The 20992-nt window shown below is 46.4% G+C and overlaps 1 protein-coding gene across 1 annotated transcript in view; it reads left to right on the forward strand.

Annotated features, from left to right (window-relative positions):
• The window catches only part of GALNT17 (polypeptide N-acetylgalactosaminyltransferase 17), a 399836-nt gene that overhangs the window by 351274 nt on the left and 27570 nt on the right, over positions 1 to 20992 (forward strand). The window contains exons 7-9 of the mRNA XM_012764068.3: positions 7469 to 7654; positions 10397 to 10534; positions 17111 to 17206. Coding sequence (XP_012619522.1) covers positions 7469 to 7654; positions 10397 to 10534; positions 17111 to 17206 — 420 coding nt within the window. The remainder of the gene's footprint in view (positions 1 to 7468; positions 7655 to 10396; positions 10535 to 17110; positions 17207 to 20992) is intronic.

A 20992-nucleotide genomic window follows, 5' to 3' on the forward strand; every position in this document is an offset into this window, starting at 1 on the left:
TAGGGGGGAGTGTCCCAGGCAGGAGTGGGCCACAGGGAAGGATTAAACGGACTGTGGGGTGGGAGGAGCTGAGTAGAGACTGCTGTAGGGGGAGGTGACACAAGGCCTTGAAGGCCGCGTGAAGACTCTGGACTTATTTTCAGAGCAGTGGGAGCCAGTGAAGTGTGCAGGGGTGCAGCAGGATCAGTTAGCACTGCTGTCGAGTGGAGGTGAGATTGGATGGAGTGGGGGTCAGGAGGTGATGGCTGTAGTCCAGGTGGGAGATGGTGGTAGCTTGGATCCGAGTGACAGTGGAGGAGAAAGTGATCTGGTGGTCACAGTGGATGCGGAGGGAGGGAGATGGAGCCGAGCCACAGCTAAGAAGTATCTACGGGACTTGGTGGTGGATTGGCTGGTGCTGGGGGAGGAAGTGCCAGGGGTGACACCTGGGTTTCTTTCTGGCTTACGCAGCTGTCTTGCTCAATCCAAGTGACTAGAACAGGTGGAGAAAGGGCCCACTGCCTTTCTGCTCTGGGCCTCCCCCATCACAGTATCCAGGCTTTTCCCAGAGACAGCCGCTCCCAAGCAGTGCCTTGAAGATCCCTGGAAAAGAGGCTTTCACATAATCAGGACACCCACTGTTCACAGTCGAATGACACCATTGGAAACTCTCACCAGATTATTTCAGCTCCAAACCTGCTTATTCCTGAATGGTATTTCCTGCTGCTGTTGAGAAACAGCTGGCTTATTAAAACTGTGGGATAAGACCAGACCTGGAATATTAGATTCTATGAAATTATGTGGGAATAGTCCCCTCGCTCTCAGGGCAGTGGGATCCAAAGCAGGAGACACGAGGTGATCCACTGGGGGTATGAGAGGAATATATTAGCACTCACATTTTTATGTCATTTTTGGATTTCTATATATCTGTACATTTTTCATGTGTAAACTATATTAGCATAGTAGTATGTGCATGTACTTAAAAATGAATAAAGTAAACATATTGGAGAAGGTGTGCTTTAAATTTTTTTAGCATATCAAAAATGTCCGGTGGCTACCATCTACGAGAATAGTTAATATGAATGAGCCAGTCACATTTGCTTTGACTTCTTGGTTTCCTTCCCATCTCTTCTCACTCCCACTAAGACAGGGGTACCCGGGCACCCTCATTTTTCCCTGCGGCCACTCAGGCTCTTGGGTGACAGGGGCCTCAGGGAGCAGCTGGCTTGGGCTGTACCTGTCACGTTGGATGCTCATTAGATGACTGTACCTCCTCCTGGGGGCCCCCAGACTCACCATCCCGTGGTCTAGGCTTTGGCAGAGCACATCCCCTACTTAGCTTCTTTCTGCCTCTGTAAAACTGAGTCACAGACTCAGAAAATGTATTAAAAGTCTTCTAGGCCAGTGGTCCCCAAACAAGCTACACATCCCAATCCCATGGGGGGACCCCTTACACACCCACTGGTGCCTCAGCTTCTCCCCTGGAGAATGTGATTCATAGGGTGGGAGTGGGATCCAGGTATTTGTCATTTTAGTGTCTCTCTGTGTTGATTTAGAAGCATAGCCAAGTGTGGGGTCCAGCAATCTAAGCCAGCTCCTCATCCTGCCCTTGAAGGGAAGACCTTTGGGACTCCCACTGGGAAAATGTGAAGGATGCCCCAGGACCCCATCAACCAGGCGGTGGTCCGGGGGTATCTCTGGAAATACCACATTTTACCTTGTCTGATGACATCCTTTCCATAACTATAAGTCTGTAATATATTAGTGAAAGCATTCATTAAATAATATGAGCTGAATGTACGAATGGAAAGTATCAAAAGATGTAAATAAACCAACTTGTCCTTGAAGACTCTCCCTGGAATAATGAGAACCTGATCCTACCCACTGACGTTCATCCCCCATGGTGACGTTCATCCCCCATCCCTCTGCCGGGGCCTGAACCGTCAGGAAGCAGAAGGATGTGTACTGCCTGAGACTTCCCAGCCCCTGGAGTCGTGTGATGGTCTCTTTTGAATCATCCCCCACACCCAGAGGCTGGGTAGGTTTGGGCAGGCTTTTTGGCCCAACAAACGATGCTTCTGTATATCCAGTGGCACAAGTAGGAAACCCAGGAGTCATTCTGAGCCCTCCTTCCCCATCCAGGCGTACATAGCCAGGCCTTTACTGGTGACTTCACCCAGTAACAATCCCTTGAATCTGTCTACATCTCTGTTTTATTGCTCTTGCTAAAGCTACTAACTTTTCTCCACTGCTTAACAGCAAAACGCTCCTGCATTTTTTGTTTCCCCTCCTCCTGCTGCCAATCTATTCCCTGCACTTTAGCCAGAAGAATCTTTCCAAACCCAGATCCTTCAGTGGCTTCTCATTTAGATCAAAAGCTCATTTCCTTAACATGGCTTGCAGGCCCTCACTTGCTATGGACCCTGCCTACCCTGTGCCCTTGATCCCTATCACTTCTCTCTCTTCCATCCCCACTTCTTGAGTTCCAGTCACATGGCTGTTCTCTCAGTTCCTTGAATATCCTCTGTGTCTCACTTATCTATTGCTGTGTAAGCTCAAACTTGGTGGCCTAAAATGACTACTGATTTGCTTGAGATTCTGAATTTGGCAGTGTGTGCTGGGATTAGCCGGGTGGTTCTTCTGCACCATGCGGCCCTGATGAGCTCACTCTCACACTGGCAGTCTGTTGGTGGGCTGGCTGGGGGGTTCTGGTCCCCATGGCCTTGCTCACATGCCGGGGGTATCATCCAGAATGACTGAAATGGCTGGATCGCTTTCACTCTGTGGTCTTTCCTCCTCAGCTTCTTCACAGCATGGTGGGCTTAGGATTCCAAGAGGGGGAAAATGGAAGCAGCAAAGCCTCCCAAGGCCTAGCCTTGGACAGCACGAGACTCGCTCTGTTATCAGAGCAAGAGCAAGTCATAAGATCATCTCAGATTCAAGAGGAAGGGAAATAGTTCCCACCTTTATGTAGGAGAAGGGAAAAAAGTCACAATGCCAAGGAGCGAGGGGAGAATTGCTGCTGCTATCTTTGAAAACACCCCACCTCACCCTGCTCCCTCCTCCAGGGGCCATTGCTACTCCACTGGCTGCCTCTGTGCTGGGGACCCTCATCTGCTTCCTCCACTCAGCTCAGCCTAGCCCTTCAGCCTTCGCCCTACTGTCCCCTCTTCCGGGATTCTTTCTCTGCACCCGTTGGCCACGGCCCCTTGTTACGTGCTGCGTTCTCTAGCACTGCGCTGCCCTCCCTCCTGCAGAAGCTCCCTTTGTGGTGGTGCATTTCTGCCTGGGTTGCTTTGCTGATTGTGTTTCCCTTGCTAGACCACTGGCCTCGAGAGAGCAAAGACCTTGTCTGCTGATTTCACCCTCATTTCACCCCCCTGCACGGGAAAGCAGATGATCCTGCATGGATCATTTTTAGATGAATAAATAAACTGATGAGTGAATATCTGCTCCTGGAGCCACCACACCTCTGCCATTTATGCACGGCCACCTCCCCGCTTCCCTAGCAGGGGCACCAAGAGCCCTGCTGCGGGTTCTCTGCCCCAGTACTGGTCCCAGAACTTGGCTGTGCCCACTCCTGGCCCACTCCAGCCCATCTGGGGGCCCACCCCCTCCCCTGTGTGAAGCCTGGAGTGCTTCTGCAGTGGGCCAGGTCCCTCTGCTCTTCCTCCATGGCACGAGAGATGTGCCAATCACACCGCCATTCTCACCTTTCTATGAGTTTCTATTTACTGTCATTTCTTCCAGCCCCTCCAGGAAGTCTCCATTTGGGCTAATAAATGCTGATGTAGAGGACAGAGAGCCTCAGGACCCCTTCCTGGGAGTGGCTGCACTTGGGACACCCATAGCTGATTCTTACATCCAACAGAAAGATGGTCTGGATCACTGAGTTCATCTCATGCTTCCAGACCTTTCAGGCAGACTCAAGGCTGAGGTGGAATGCCCATTCTTTCTGGAATACCCCTTGGTAGCAGCCTTAGCTGACCTGTAGTTTATTGCTTAGACTCAAAGGCACTGTCTTTAATTTCTCTACCTCTAGTGTCTAGACCCAGTTGTTGAACCCCTGGCCAACTTTACATCAACTCGTTGTCACATAAGAGCCAGCCAGTGAGCCCTGCGGTGACCACTCCGCGACAACTCAGAGCAGAGCCCTGGGCCTGGAGAGTCACTCAGCTGCTGGGCTCTTTGCAGCTTTCCTCGTGGTATCACCAAATAAATGGCTTTGTGCAGCAAGAGGCTCTGACCTCTGACCCAGAGGGTGTCAACAGTGCCCTGTAGGTCCACCGAGCTTCCTTAGGGGCAGGGGCACACACCCTGCTCTGTCCCCACTCACTCAGGTCACAGTGCGTGTCAGAGGAGCCAGCCGGGGGAGTCTGATCCCTGGGGGTGATGGCTGAAGTATAGACTGAGGCTGAGGCAGGTGGGACGGTAACCGCCTTGCACATCGGGTGGTGGCGATGTATGTTAGGGGGCCAGCACTGACCCACCCTGGCAACTCACTCTGGGTTTGCTGGGCCCACAGAAGGCACGCCTTCCAGGCATCTAGCAGTCCCAGAGTCCCTTGCCCTCCCCTAGACTCTGTGGGGAGAGCTGAGTGTGTCTGGGCTTGTGCCCGCCGAGAGTGCCAGCCGATGTCCACCCTGCAGAGCCCAGGACGGGAAGCCGCGTCTCTGCCATGCAGGACAGACGTGCCGAGCTGCCTGTTGCCCCGCCTGGCAGCCACCTCCCTCCTCTTCCTTAGGACGCTCAGTATCTGACACAGGGTCCAACCTGGCTCCTCCACCCTCCTGCCACTCCTAATGGCCACGCCCACTTGACCCCTCTCATGAGCTTGGCTGCACCCTAGGTTTAGGGCCAACCCTGACCTTGGTCTGGTCTGCGTATGGGGGACTTGGCACCTGGCTGTTCCTACCGGCCTGGCAACTCTTTTCTCATGACCGGGTTTCAGACTTATGCCAAGGTCCCTCAGGTACCTGCATCTATGGTCCCTGCTCGTCATCCATCCTCACCAAGCCCTGCTCTGCTCGCATTCATCCTCCTGAGTTCTCCAAACGGAAATTCACCCCTTGAATCTTTTTCCCCATCTCTCTGTAGATTTATCTATTTATTTTTATAACAGCTTTGTTGAGATATTCACACTCCGTTTCAATTCACCCATTTACAATGTACAACTCAATGGTGCTTCAGTGGACTCAATGAGCTGTGCAAAGTTCACCACAATCAGTATTAGAATGTTTTCGGCACCCTAAAAAGAAGACCCGTAGCCATTAGCAGTCACTCGCTTTCCTCCACCCCCAGGCCCCACCCAAGCAGCCATCAAGCTACTTTCTGCCTCTGTAGATTTTTCATTCCTGGACACTTCATATAAATGGAATCATACGATATGAGACCCTTTCCAATGGGCTTCTTCACTTACCATGTTTTCCAGGTTTATCTGTGTTGTAGCATGTACCGGTATCTCATTTTTTTAATTGGCAAATAATATCTCATTGTATGGATATGCCACCTTTTGTTTCTCCATTCATTGGTTTTTGGACATTTGTCTAATTCAAGGTCATGAAAATTTACCCTTATATTTCCTTCCAAGAGTTTTATAGTTTTAGCTGTTACATTTAGGTCTTTGATTCATTGAGTTAACTTTTATATATGGTGTGAGGTAGATAATATTCATTATTTTGCATGTTGTCCCAACCCAATTTGTTGAAAAGACTATTCTTTCTTTCATTCAATTGTCTTGACACTCTTGTTGAAAGTCAATTGGCCATAAATGTGAAAGTTTACCTCTGGACTCTCCATTCTGTTCCATGGATCTATGCGTCTGTCTTTATGTCAGAGCCATGCTGTCTTGATTATGGTGGCTCTGTATTAATTGGGAGGTAAAGTTCTACAAGTTTGTTCTTTGAGAGATTGTTTTAGCTATGTGGGATCCCTTGTACTACCATATGAATTCTAAGATCAGCTTGTTAATTTCTACAAAGAAGCCAGCTGGGATTTTGACAGGGATTGTGTTGAAGCTATAGATCAGTTTGGGAAGTATTGCCACCTTAACAATATTAATTATTCCAATCCATGAACATGGGGCATCTTTTCATTTATTCCATGAATCTTGTAACATTACTGTGAAACACTGTATCTTTGCATATTGCCTGTTCCTTGAAATTCAGCCACCTTGTTTTACCCTCCAAGGCACAGGTCTCTTGTCCCTGTTCCCCACAGGCCTCTTGCCACATTTTGAATTTTGCCTCCCTGATGTGATGTCCTTCCACTGCCAGCAGCTGGGTCTGCCCTACCTAGTTGTCAGGTCCTAGATTAAATAAAACTGGACCACCCACTCCCTACTGATCTCGTAGCTTACATTCTCCTCCTAGAAGAAGCAGACCAAGTGAGGGTTCTTGCTAATGGGAGAATTTTCCATTTGTATCATTTCCCCAAGGTGTAGCCAAAGTTGAGAAATAAAAATAGAAGATCACACACACACACACACACACACACACATGAATTTTGCCACCAAATTCAATCAACAAAGATCCAGGGAAAGTGTGTGAACACAGGAGTGTCCCATTATCCTAACTGTGGAGATTTCTGGGAGACTAAAGGATGAGCATACATTGTATCTGCCCACCTGGGCCAGCTCACCTGCATGCTGACACTTATGTTGAGCATACAGCACCTTCACAGCAGAACAGGCTCAGAGGTCCCTGAAACTTTTCTGTCATCTTCCTCTTTTCTCCACTGGTGCCAGAAAGCTCCTTTCCACAAATTAGTCCTTCCTGACAGCCAGAAATGCTTTGTTTTTCCTGCCTGGACCAAGGGAAGTTGAATGGTCTGCCTTCCCCTTGAGTAGGGCCCTTTGAGACCGGATACCTTCCTTGCCCCTGCAGAGGATGCTAAGCCCCACATCACTGGGCTTTGGCAACCCTCTTCAGCCTTCCGTCTGAGTGTTTCAGCAACAGCACGTGGTGCCTGCTCATGCGCCTTCCAGAAGGCTTGGCATCTGTCCCCTCAGGGCTCCAAAATAGAGCATGTTAACAGGCAGAACTAGACCTCGTACACACCTTGTGCTGACATGAATAAAGAGGGTGTGTTTCTTCATATTGATTTTCCATGCTATGTTGGCAAAGGACAGGTGGGGAAAGGAAACAACATTTGTGGATGCCAATTGTGCACTATTAATAGCTTAAGAAAACTTATGTGTTGTTATGGACAGGTTAGGTTTATGGGCCCCTGTTTCCCAGAGCTGGATTTTATATCCTGAGATGCAGTGTGTATAAGAATTCTCCCAAACCTTCTTTTCTGTGTTTTAGTCAGGTGAGGTTAAGCTATGCTGCAGTAACAGACAAACCTGGAAATCTCACTATGCTTTACGTATGAAAATGTATTTCCCACTCATGCTAAGCCAGCTTAACCACTGCTTTCCGGCCTGGGAGAGAGGCTAGTAACCTCTGGGAATTTCTCCATCGGGCTGATGAAGTCTTTGTGCCTGCAGGTATGGCTCTGCGGGGGCAGCATGGAAGTCCTTCCCTGCTCGCGGGTGGCCCACATTGAGCGGAAGAAGAAGCCGTACAACAGCAACATTGGTTTCTACACCAAGAGGAATGCGCTCCGGGTGGCTGAGGTCTGGATGGACGACTACAAGTCTCACGTGTACATTGCATGGAACCTGCCGCTGGAGGTAGAGATCGGCAGCCTCCCCCTAACCCACCCCGGAACAGTGATCCTTGCTGATTGGCACGTCCCTGTGTCTTAATAAGCTGGTGGCTCCTCCCCAGAAATGTACTCGTACTTGGAAAATGACAAATGCATTTTGAGGGGGTTCACAGATGTTTAACTGTTAGAATCCCTGCTTTATAGCAGAACTGTCACAATGGAAATCTCTAGATCTACTTACAAAGATTAGAAAGGTCCTATTATGTCAATCTTGGTCTTATGATGTTACTCTGGCTGCCCTGCTCCTAAGCATATATTATGTCCAGAAGGTTTTTGCCCAACGACTTGGCATCAGACCCCTCATCCGCTGTCACTGTGTGCCCTCCCGTGGAGCTCCTGCTGCCCTGGGACGCCTGCCCTTTCTGTGTGCCAAGTCCTCGGCGGTCCAGGTCCCCTCCATGTGCTGTCAGAGCATGGCCCAGGAAAATTCCCACATTCCCACAGCCCCACGGAGTACTGCACAGTGGCTGTGCACCAGCGCAGTTGGGTTGCAGCCCTGTCACTTATTAGTTCTGAGATAGTGACCGAAGCCACTCATCTTCTCTGTACAGTCCTCCAGCGGTATCTGAAGGGGACTGGCTTCCAGGGGCCTGAAATCCCAGAAATCAAAATCGGAGGACCCTCCAGTCCCTTACATGCGTGTAACCTACACACGTCCTCCTGCATACTTTACGTCCTCTCTAGATTACTTCTAATACTGAACACAACATAAACACTGTGTAAATAGTTGTTATACTGTATTGTTATTTGTATTATTTTTTTTTTATTGTTGTATTGGGTTTTTTTCCCCCAAACATTTTCAATCTGCAATTAGTTGAATCCACTGATGTGGAACCTGTGGATGCAGACGCTGATTGGAGCTTCTTTTCCTCAGCTATGAGACGGGGATAATAGCGGGTGCTCCTTCCTGGGGCGATTGTGAGAACTAATGAGCTAATACACGTAACGAGCTGAGAGCAGTGCCTGGCAGTGGGCACTGCTTGACCTCCACAGCCCAGCGGTGTGTCCTGCACCCTCAGACAGAGCTCAGTTTATCTCCTGAGCCAGCACCCCCCGTGGGTGTCTGAGCCGTGCCTGGGAGAGTCACTTGGAATGACTCCCAACTGAGCAATGGCAGCCTCAGCCTTTCAGGAGGCGAGAGCCTAGAACAGCAGAAGCACAGCTGAATGTGTGCAAGGTCTGTGGGTGAAAATGATACAAATAAAGAATTTGTTCATTCCTACTACAGTATTTGAAATATTTTAACACACTCTAAAGAATCGAAAACCCCCTTATAGCCACATAGCACTTTCTAGTTGTTACACTATAAGTGCTTTTATCTATTGTTATTATATTAGGTATAATAGGTAACATTTGTTGAGCACTTACTATGTCTTAGGTCCTTGATAAAAGTTCCTTGTTTTCAACATCTCATTTGATTCTCAGAACAACCTCATGACATAAGAACTTGAGCTTCCTCATCTGTAAACCATGGATTGTTAATATTTATCTGTGAGGCCTCCTGTCCAGATAAAATGAAACTCAGAGCAGAGCTTAGCAATTATTAAGTGCTCAATAAATGCTAGCTTGATAAGAACCTGATCTGATGTCCATTTTACAGATGAGAAGCCTGAATTGTTGCGAAGTTAAAGGGACGTGTTTAAGGTCACATGCGTAGCACATGGGCAGGGATGTCAGCTCAGCTTTTCAAGCGACCCTTCCCCGGCCCTGTGGTCAGGGGGATAGAGAAGATGATTATTATTTTGTAGAGAAGCAGCTGTGACTTGGCATGGTGAAGAACTCAAGTCTTTTGACTCTAGCCAACTGCTCCCTCCATGATGGCAGACAACCTCTGGTCCCAAATGCCATGCTTTCTAAAAATGACCATTTTCATGAATCGTGCTAAGTACATGAAAATAATGAAAATTTCTGCTGCTCAGGTTTGCCTATGAAGTTTAATAAGTTTGACATTTAAAGGGCTTTTTCTTTAAAAATCCCTTTTTGACAGCCAGAGCAGCCTTTACCGACATACTCCGAAGTCCTCTCCCAGGCCCCCGGAACGCCGTTCGGCTGCCCGTTGTCCGGAGCTGGCGTCCCGTCCCCGCCCGTGCACGGCCGTGGTGGCCGAGGCCGTCCAGTCGCATATCAGACGCTTTATTTTCCCCTGTCAGCACACAGCAGCCATTACAGGTTCATTTCTGTAAAAGCAGAGTGAATTATTCATTAGAACATCATTACAAGCTTTGCAATGGAAAATTATTTTCACTTCTGCATATAATGAACTTCGGGAAGAGCCAACAAAGGGGGAAATTGCGCTTGTCTGGGCCGGAAAGACAGGAGGGGGCTGTAGGCATTGATTTTCTTGTCTTAATCAAATAATTTTTCTAATAATTGGTTCTGATAGTTACTGGGGAAGTGTGAGAGGGAAGGCACTGGGAGTGTAGGTCGTTACTATGAGAGCATCCCAGGGACCCAGGCATGCGGTAATGACAAGGGTGGCGGCTGGTCTGGGGCCTTTGTGCTGCTCGTTCCTGACCGCGCTCAGGGAAGAGGCCTGTGTGGCCACGTCTGGATGATCAGGCCGGTCTCCTTAAACCCACCTTCCAAGGAAGCATATGAGGCTTGACGTCTTCTCTCTGCAGCTTTCCCTGAGAGCGACTCCACCTGTGCCTCTCTCTGCCCCGCGCTTCACGGCCCCTGACACCTCTTTGCTTCTCTCTCCTTCCAGAATCCAGGCATTGACATAGGCGATGTCTCGGAGAGAAGAGCATTGAGGAAAAGCTTAAAGTGTAAGAACTTCCAGTGGTACCTGGACCACGTGTACCCGGAAATGAGAAGATACAACAATACCATCGCCTATGGGGAGGTAATTAAGACCGTGCGTGCTCTTGGGTTGGACTGCTGTTCACTGGGCTGTGCATTGCTTTGCTGGGGGAAGATAGAGTCATTTGTTCATTCATTCATTCATTCAATGAGTAGTTCTGGAAGTGCGGGCTCTGACAGCAAGGCTCTCTCCAGCTACCAGGAGGAGGTGGGAACAAATGTAATAAATGTGACAATGGAAATAAGAACAAAAGGTTGTGGTAGTCGTCTTCTCTGCCCGAGCTGTGTAGAGAATGATCAGCTCTGCTTGGAACATTTTGACTTTGAGGTCCCTGGGACCCGCAAGTGGGACGTTGAGCAGGAAGTTGGGTACACAGAGAGGCAAAGCCTCAGTGCTGGGGACTAGAGTCACCGTCAAAGAAGGAAACTTGGTCTTCTCGGGTTTTCTATGATGAGATATCACCTTTCTAGACATTAAAGCAAATTGGTTTCTCTCTCATTACAAATACCATAAATATGCATTTGAGTAAAATGTGAAAACAATGATGATAGCAGGGAACATTTATTAAGTGCTTTCAAAGTGCCGGGCACTGTTCTAAGTGCTTTTCACATACAAATTCATTTCACCCTCACCTAATGGGATAGTAGCATTATTTCCACTTTAGTGATAAGAAAGCTGAGACTTAGAGAAATTACCTAACTTACGTAAGGTCACAGCTTATAAATCATGAAGCCAGGGTTGGACATAGGCATTCCGACACCAAAGATAATGTACACATTTTGTTGTGTGGTCTTCTTTACTGTGTGTACATGTGTGTGTGGATATATACACGTGTATATATTTTTACTAAAACCATGCTGTCCACAATGCCTCATCATTTGACATTTTACTCAATAGTATATGGGCAATATCTTCCTGTGTCATTAAACATTTTTCTGCCACATTACCAATGGCTGCGTATGGTTCCAGTCTCATGGATGCTGTGCTTCCTAGAGAATGTTGACATTTGTGTTGTTTCCATTTTTAAAATATCATAAATACCACTGCTGAAGCATCCTTCTATAGAAACACTCATACACCTCATGCATCTACCTCATTACCTCCCTGCAGCGCCTGTCTGGAGGTGGAATCTCTGATACCAGCCAGGTGCTCTTGCCCTAGCAGAGACACCCGAATTTGATGGCTCCACAGTTTGGGTTTCCATCCCATGGCTGCCAGGGACTCCCTGTGACTACCAGGTCAAGCTAAGAAGATTGCCTTTGACTTAGAGTGTTCACATTTTTTCTACAACTGCAGATTTTCCTTATCCTTTGGCTTATGCCTTTTATGGAAAGTAAATCGACCAGAGCTTAAATTGTCAGGGTGTGGAGTGTTGACCCCTCTGAGCTGGAGTTTGGAATGAGACGCTCATGTCTTACAGGATCTGTGTGGTGGGTGGGGTTGTGTGTAAGCTCTGGAGCCAGGATTTAAATCCTAGTGGGCTGTTACCAGCTGTGTGGCTCCACTCGGCTTCCGTTCCCTCATCTATAAAGTGGGAGGCATGAAAGTACCTACTGTCCAGGTTGTTGGTAGAATCAAGGCAGCTGTGATATGTAGAGTTCTTCACCCTACAAGCAGCACAAGTTATTAGTAGGTCCTAACTGCCTTGCCTTTTCTTCTTCCAAATAAAAGCATGTAATTTTTTTTGTTATCAAAGTAAGATCAAATATAAAGGAGGCATCAAGAAATTATGGGTAGTGAATGGATTATTCCTAAGACAATTGGGTAAATTGCCTAGCTCTTTGGATTTATTTAGATTCTTTAGATTCAATTTATTTAGATTCAATATTTAGATTTAATGATTTCAATATTCAATAATTTAGATTATTTAGATTCAATTTAGATTCTTACAGCTGACCATATACCAAAGTACATTTCAGATGGACTATAGAATTACATGAAAGAAAATAAATCATGAAAGAACCATATGGAAGTAGACATGAATCTGATCTCTGAATGGGGAAGTTCTTTCCAAGAATAAAAGCCAAGGAAGGAAACACGTAAATGATCTGAATTCATAAATATTAAAATCATCTATACATCAGCTGAATAGAGAAATAATACACCAAACCAGAAATATACATGCCACAAATACTATAGATGAATGTATAATACCATTAATATATAATGAGCTCTGCAAATTGATATAAATAAACAATTTTATTTAAATAGCAAAATAAAACATCCCAAAAGAAAAGCAAAGTATAAGGAAGGTTAACACAAGAAAAAAAATGCAAATGGTTGAGAACACATGAAAAATTTTAATTTCTTTTATAATCAAAGAAATTAAAATAAATTTTAAATACATTGAGGTAGCATTTTTTTCCCCTACCAAATGAACAAAAATTTATTTTTGGAAAATATGTTGATTACTTTGCCGGCAAGGTCTTGGTAATATGAAAAATCACATATCCTCTAGTGAAAGTGCAAATTGAAACAAGCTTTTTAAAAAGCAATTTGAACCGCATGCATTAAAAAGCTTAATGATAGTCATATTTTCTTCTCCACTCTTACCCCAAGAAAATAATCTGAAATAGGGACAAAGATTTGAGAGTAAAATTGTTCATCTCAGCAATTTGAAGGGACAAAAATTTTTTAATTTAACTTGAAGATTAGTTAACAATATTCATGGTTTGAAATATTTTGCAGCCATTACAAATGGTGTGCACGAAAGTTTAATGACCTGAGAAAAATATTGATATTATAATGCTCAAGAGGAAAAAGTCAGTATGATAAAACTAGAGTAGCTGCTATTTTAGATTAGAAGCCAGTAGAACAATAGCATGGCAAAATGGAGAAGACAGTTATAATTACTTTAGGTAGTGGGACTGCTGGCAGTTTTTGTGTGGGTACTTTGTCATCTTTTTCCAATTGTCATTGATAATATGTGATAATTTTATAATTAGAAAAAAATAGTTATTTGAAAAGAAAATGGAAAAATGGTAGAAGGTGGGCAGGGTTGCTGCTGCATAAGGTCCACAGTCTGTGCACTGCACAACTCCAGGGACTGCCATTGACATCAGCCACGGTATAGCTGATATCCCTGGAACTATACAGTGGGGTGGCCTTGGAGGTAACATAGACATCATAGTCTGATTTTTTGGAGGAGGGAGGCCTTTTGTTTTTTACAAATGTTCCTATATTTTTTAAATAATCAATACATACATTCTATAGGAAATATAAAGATGAAAGCAAAACTTACTCTAAATCCCAATTCCCAGACAGAATCAATGTTAACATTTTGGGGCATTTTTTTTCTATTGCTCCTTCTCTACCTGCTGAGCTCTCCATGTACTGAAATACATTTCAGATGGACTATAAAATTAAAGGAAAGAAATCAAATTAATCTAATTCAGTTTGGTAACAAAATTGGCCATTATTTAGAAAACTCTATATTTAATGCCCATTTCTACTGGTCCTTTTCAACACACCCAGACCCCTGAGCTCTGAGAAAAGGAAGAAGACAGAGTGGATATCATACTATTTATATATATATAGTTTGGATGATTTGTTTTTCATTTACAGTTCTGTTCACGAGTCTTTCCCTGGGCCAATGACTATTTCTGGGTTTTATACTCCTTGCTCTTTCCTAATTTTTGGCTACTTTGTTGTTTGGCTTTTTAAAAAGCTTTCTAATCACGTGCATTGCATATGTCTTGCTCTTAATTACATTATGGTTATTACCTCTAGTTAAAAAATTGTAACATCTGAGCCTTCAAAACTAAGGGTCAAGTGATATGGAATGCAAGAATTTTCACACACTTTCTTCTGTCCTCTTCATCAACTCTTCAGTCTTTGTTAATATTATCTGGGATTTTAAATTCAAACCTTATTAATACAGTCATCCTTCAATATCCACGGGGGATTGGTCTGGGACCCCCTGTGCATGCCTAATTCTGCAGATGCTCAAGTCCCTTGTATAAAATGCTATAGTATTTGCATAGAATCTGTGCAGAGCCTCCTGTATACTTTAAGTCACCTCTAGATTACTTATAACACCTAATACAATATGGATGCTATGTAAATAGTTGTTGCACTGTATTGTTTAGGAAATAATGACAAGGAAAAAAGTCTTTACATGTCAATACAGATGCAACCATCTTTTTTTTTTTTCAACTAGTTTTAATTCAGGTTGTTTGAATCCATGAATGTGGAAGCTATAGATACAGAGAGTTGACTGTACTCTATTTACATTTTATATCTTCTTTATGAATAACTTTTTCATCAAATTCAGTTTGATGACCAAATCTACCATGATTCAGACAACTCTGTTTTTAGTGCTCATTCCTACTTACTGTTTTAGCCACAGCCCATGCCAGCACAGGGAGGGACAACAGACACCTCTGAGCAGGTGTCAGCCTGGCCCTTCCCCTATGACAGTGTTGGTGCCCAGGCCTGCTTAAATAATGAGTCAGTTTCCCTTGTTTTTTACATTTTAATTCATTCCTGTTGGCTGAAATGTCTTAAAATGATTTGTAAAGAATGATATGCAGATGCTTTATATATTGACACTTACGTGTATGAAATGTTGTCTTTCCACTTGCAAAAGCACTTCATGGTGCTCCAAAACATTGGGCCACCAACATTTTGCACAAAATTCTGTGGCCAGCTCATACTGCCCTTGGTTTGAACTGCTCCTGGCCTCTAATTCACTTTTATTCTACTTTTTTTCCTTTCACCCGTATTTATATAAAATACCCCGCACATACAATGTGTATAACGCATACACAGACAGCATAATAATATAAACCAAAAATCCACGTTGCCACCACCTGGGTGAAAAATAGAACTTTTCCAGCATGGAGTCCACGTATCCTTTTGATGTTGACTGCAAGTATCACTTCCTCTTAGCAGCTGTCTCTGAACCCTCAGAAGCAGGGAGAAGTCCTCCTTGCTGGTCCTGGCATGTATCAGTCACTGCACTAGACTGTGGACCACTTCAGGGCAGGGACACTGTTGTTTAAAACATCTTTGTGTGCATTAAACTTAGCACAGTGCCAGACACTTGCCAGGCCTTCAATAAATATTTGCTAAAATACTGAGTGATAGATTTGATTGCATAAACATTAGAAACAAAATTTAAAACCCTGGCAGTCTGAAACCATGTGGAACAAATATGCCTTGAAAACATTAATGTCCTTAGTATGTAAAGAGCTCTTACAAATCCTATAATGAAACCATTTCAGATCCCAATGGGGAAATAAATAGACAATTTTCAAAAAGGAAAATGATTGCTAAACGTAAAACATTTCAATTTACTGTGAATAGTAAATTTATAAAAACGAGATAACTTTCTTCACCTCTCAAAACAATATTTTTAAATGGTGAAACTCAGGACCGATAAGTAGATAAGTATTTGCACACCTTGTGAATGGGAGCATGAATTAGTTCAAAGCTCCCTGCTGGCAGTTGGGCAGCATGTTTTAAGAACATTGAAGTGTTCATAGGCTTTGATACCTTCGTCCCAATTCTAGGATTCTATTAAGAAAATCTGCCATGTGAACAAAGCTTTATGCATAAAATTGCTCATTACAGCCCGAATTGAACAAAGCTAAAATGTCCAAAGATTGGAGGGAAAATTAACTGATTGCCTGTGAAAGGATTGCGAACAATTGTTATTTTCTTCTGTATTTTCCAAAATGTCTCAATGAGATGGTGTTATTTTTATAATCTTAAAAAAAGATTTTAAAATCATTAGAAATCTGCTCAGTCATCTGAGACTAGACACAATTTGGGTACGGAATGAACAGTGTCCCTGTGCCACTCTTTCTAACTTATCCTCAGTTAATGTGGTTTCCATGGAGAATATAATCTGGAGGGGAATGAATATATCTGGAAAGACCAACGACATTGCCTTTTCCCCACCCATTGAGACCCTGGGGTGGTCTGTATGGGCGGGATGTATGCCAATATGGAATGACAAGATTAGATCTGCTCTTACACACTCCCAAGGAGGAAAGCCTAGGTCCAGGGGCATTGTCTCGAACCTTTGTCTATTTCCAAACACCTGGGATGGTATCCAATGCAGCATATGCATTCAGTAAAATATTTTTTGAGTATATAAATAAAGTTGCCAGCACTTTTCATGATGGCAAGGTTTCAGTTCGCTTTTCTGATTGCTGTTTTCCATGCCTCTATGCAAGTAATGATCTGAGCGGCTAACCCACGACTGACTCCCGGGTTATGAAAACCAGTGTTGGTGCCAAGGCCCACTTAGGATTTGTCTATACGTCTCAGTCCACACCCTGACCCCCCTGTGAGGTGACTTGAACCTCAGATCTGGGTAATACATGCCCCTGTGTCCAGAAGTTCCTTGTGATCTCTTTTGTGTTATGGTGGAGGCGCTGGGAGGGTGGGGCCCAGGCTGCCCACGACACAGGAACAAGGCTGGCGCCCATGACGCCCACAGAGGACTTTTTCCTTCTTGCTAAAGTGATCACAGACCTGAAGTGCCTTGGTCCTTGCTTGGAGAGGCCTGTGGCCTTCCCGTCATGAACCAAGGCAGCGTGGAACGGGGGATGGGAGGTAGCACCTCCCCCAGAGGAGCTGTGATGGGTAATGTTTTGTCTCCTCCCACAGCTCCGCAACAACAAGGCCAAAGACGTCTGCCTGGACCAGGGCCCGCTGGAGAACCACACAGCAATACTGTACCCATGCCACGGCTGGGGACCACAGGTAGGGGCTTACCTCTGACCCCCACAGGCCCACAGGGGCCTTGTGGGACTTCTGGATGCTTCTCTTACCCTCTATTTAGGTAATTGTTATCTATTCTGAGAGTTTAAGGAGAAGGTGGGAGGCTTTCTGGATGTTTCTTCAAAAAAGCTGGGGAAGGCCAGGTGCGGTGGCTCACACCTATAATCCTAGCACTCTGAGAGGCCTAGGCGGGTGGATTGCTCTAAGTCAAGAGTTCGAGACCAGCCTGAACAAGAGTGAGACCTTGTCTCTACTATAAATAGAAAGAAATTAATTGGCCAACTAAAAATATATAGAAAAAATTAGCCGGGCATGGTGGCACATGCCTGTGGTCCCAGCTACTCAGGAGGCTGAGGCAGAAGGATCACTTGAGCCCAGGACTTTGAGGTTGATGTGAGCTAGGCTGACACCAAGGCACTCTGGTCTGGGCAACAAAGTGAGACTCTGACTCAAAAAAAAAAAAAAAAAAAAAAGCTGGGGAAAAGATTCGTAAGTGGTTGCATCAGCACAAACATTAAGAGTACAGATCAATGTGCACATTTCATACTGGAAGGAGAAGGTAAGTAAGCTGCAGAGTCATTTGCTAACATGTAAATGTATACCGTATGTGCATACTGCTAACAGGTAAATATATATCATATGTGCATACGCTGTCATCATACCCACATACACCTGCTTACAACCTCGAAGAAACAGTTAGTAGCTTCCCTCCTGAGAACCAGATTTACACGTCCGTCCTGAAAGAGCATGTGCTTGGTGGTGAGTGTCACAGGGACCGTTAGGGCTGGTACAAGAGCAGAGCGCCGACGGGGAGGGAGGAAAGAGTTTGCAAGAGCAACTCTGAGAACACGCAGGACAGCGTGCAAAGGACAAAGCGATTCACCAACCTGGAAAAAAGGCCTGATAAATGAATTGCCATCGACAGTTTTGTGCTAGCTGGTGACACGTGTGCGTGAGTGTGCATACGTGTGTGTGTACACAAGCAGCTTAGCTGAAATTCTCTAAGATAGAGAAAAAACACACCGAAAAATGTCACTAGATGCATAGAAATTAAAACATTATGTCAACCAATCGTGACAAAAAAGCAAACATTTATATTCCAATTCCAAATGCAATCCATTTAAATCAAGGTTATTTAGGGATCCTCACCACCGCCCAAAAGTAGGGAGTGAGAGAATGGCTGGATGCTAGACTGGGGTCTACAGCCATCCATTCATTCATTCTCTGAACGGATCCCTCCTGATCGCCTGCTGTGGGTGCGAGTCACAGCTGTACACAGGCGGCGGAGAAGGTCCAGTCCCTGCTCTCAGTGGTTTCCCCTTGCAGGGGAGAGACAGGCAGAGAGGCAGGAAACCTGCAGCATCGCAAGTGTGGCCCAGGGCACTGGTGCTCAGCTGGGGCTTAGGCTGCAGGAGGGAAGGGGGCTGAGAAAAGGCAGGAGAGAAATGGAGAGCAGATGGGGAAGGGCCTGACGCCACTCTCACGCTGCAGTGTGCATGTGTGGCAGAGTCACCTGGGAGACTTGGGAAAATGCCGGCTCCTGGGCCCCAGCCCCAGAGGTTCTGGGTCAACAGATCTGGGCTGGGGCCTGAGATTTTGCATTTCTAACAGAAAAATCAGGGGTTGCTGATTCTGCTGAAGGGTGCTGGGGAGCTACTGAAGGCTTCATCTTGGGGAATAAGTTTAGGCTGGGTACAGCCAGCCCCAGAGGGGACTACGAGGTAGCCTCTTGAAAGAGACCAAATGAAAAGCCAGCAGTCCACCCCAGCTAGTCTTCTGCCGAGATGGCTTGGAGCAGGAGTGAGGATGATGGTTTGGGGCTGGGAGGACCCGAAGGCAGGGCCCGCACGCTGCCCGCACCGTCTTCCTAGGACGCCCACAGCCTCCAGCCTGGGCAGCAAAAGCCTGGACTCTGGGGCTGGGGCAGCTCCTCTCCCAAACTGCATGGCTCTGCCTAACCTCCTTTTGGGAATTCCAGGGGTCACATTTGACTCCCAGGCTACTTTCTCCAGCCTTCTGAATAAATCTTAATAACATTTGAACTGAGTTCTTACGAATGGTGACCATAGACGATCCCATTTAGTCATTGGCATGATCCAAAGCTGGCCCGAGGAAGCCAACACCTGCCTTGCATGAGGAAGGGGTAGAGATGGCCAGGGCACTATCCCCCGGAGATGTGAGGGCTTCCCACATGGCTCCGAGTAGCGCGCTTTGCTCCGGGTGTTTCAAGCAAGGACTCTCTAAGCCACCTGGTAAGCTCTAGGCCAGCCCTGAGGCCTAGGACGTTAAGGCAGTGGCATCTGCCTTCTGTGGGCCTGAGGCCACCTCTTCCCAGCACCTCCACCCTTCCTGCCTGCTCTGACATCCCTAAGGCCCCGTGATGCCCACACCTCCAAACAGTCTGGGGCAGACCACTGCGAACTTGCCCTTCCTTACTCTTCTGTCCAGAGCCTTTGTTCCTCTTTTGTCCCCTCCCTTGGGTCCCCTGCCCAGTGGCCACCTGCTACACAGACCCAGCGGGAATGCCTGCATGGCCCATCCCCCAGGCAATGTGGTCGGCATTACGTACACTCTAAGGATGGCCACACACTCACTCCCTCCCCGGGCACGAGCCAGGGACCCTCTCCTGCTGGGACCTCGGTGGCATTCACAGCACAGCAGTGGCGACTTCAGTGGCATCCGCAGCACAGCACTGGGCCCTTGGTTGGGAAATAGCTGGAATGCATCTTTCCCCAGTTCCACCTGCACATGGAACTTTTCCAAATGAAAGCTCCGGCCATTTGGTTGCTTATGGAACGACAAACAAAATTAGGCAGCTCGTGGCTTCCCCCAACTCTAGGATGAGCACCTGTAAGTGGGTCCTGGTGACTTTCCATCAGCCGATTTTTTAAAAACCAAGCTGGTATTGCTCTCTGTTCTGCGTTAACAAGAGCCTTGGCCTGGCTCTGCAGCTGCTGGGCTGTCCCCGCTCGCTCATTAAGGCTCCGCTGCTGCCCAAACCTGCTCCTTCTGCGCACCGAGTCCCATCTCCTGACCAGGGGTCTTTTTAAGTGGCGGTGTCAGTGCCGTGGATACAGGGCGACCAAGCAGAGCCCTGCAACCTGGCAACTCCCAGCAGAAGGAGTCGGCGTTCCACGGACATTGTTAGCTTAATTAATGGACTCTGTGTTGTAATTTATTATCAAACAGCAATTAAGCAGCGATAAACTAGGCACCGAGGAGGGTAATTTCCTGTCTCGCAGCATGTGTTTGTCAACAAGATGGAAACGGTTCCTGGCCACTCAGAGGGCCTGCTCGCTCCAAAGTGTCCGTCTGCGAGCCCACCACGAGCCTGGGTCTTGTGTGGTTGCTAATTTGGGTTAGACACACATCCAACTCCTTTTGGAGCCTAAGTTTTATTTAAAATTAGAATGTCAAGGGTGCAGCAGCAGCCGCCTTGGGCATCAGCATGAACCCAGGTGGAGAAGGAGGACTTGTCTAAGGAGGCAGGATCCCACACCCCCAGCAGGCGCCAGGCTGTTGCCTTCCTGGGCCCACGTGTGGGGAGGGTCCCTGAACTGGAGCAGCCGTGGGAACACCTGGCAGCTTTGCTGACTAACAAGGGACGGGGCCCCTCTGCCAGGCCCTCCTGCTGCGCCGCTCCAGCCAGCTGGTCACCCTCCCCCAGCCAGAGCTTCTGAGTTCCTTCCAGAGACAGAGGTGCTATCAGGAAGGGAGAAGGGGGTGACGGTAGAACTAGGGTCCCTGTAGCATTTTGGCAGTCTTTAC

The sequence above is a fragment of the Microcebus murinus genome, chromosome 19 (genome assembly GCF_040939455.1).
Source record: "Microcebus murinus isolate Inina chromosome 19, M.murinus_Inina_mat1.0, whole genome shotgun sequence".
Lineage (NCBI taxonomy): Eukaryota > Metazoa > Chordata > Mammalia > Primates > Cheirogaleidae > Microcebus > Microcebus murinus.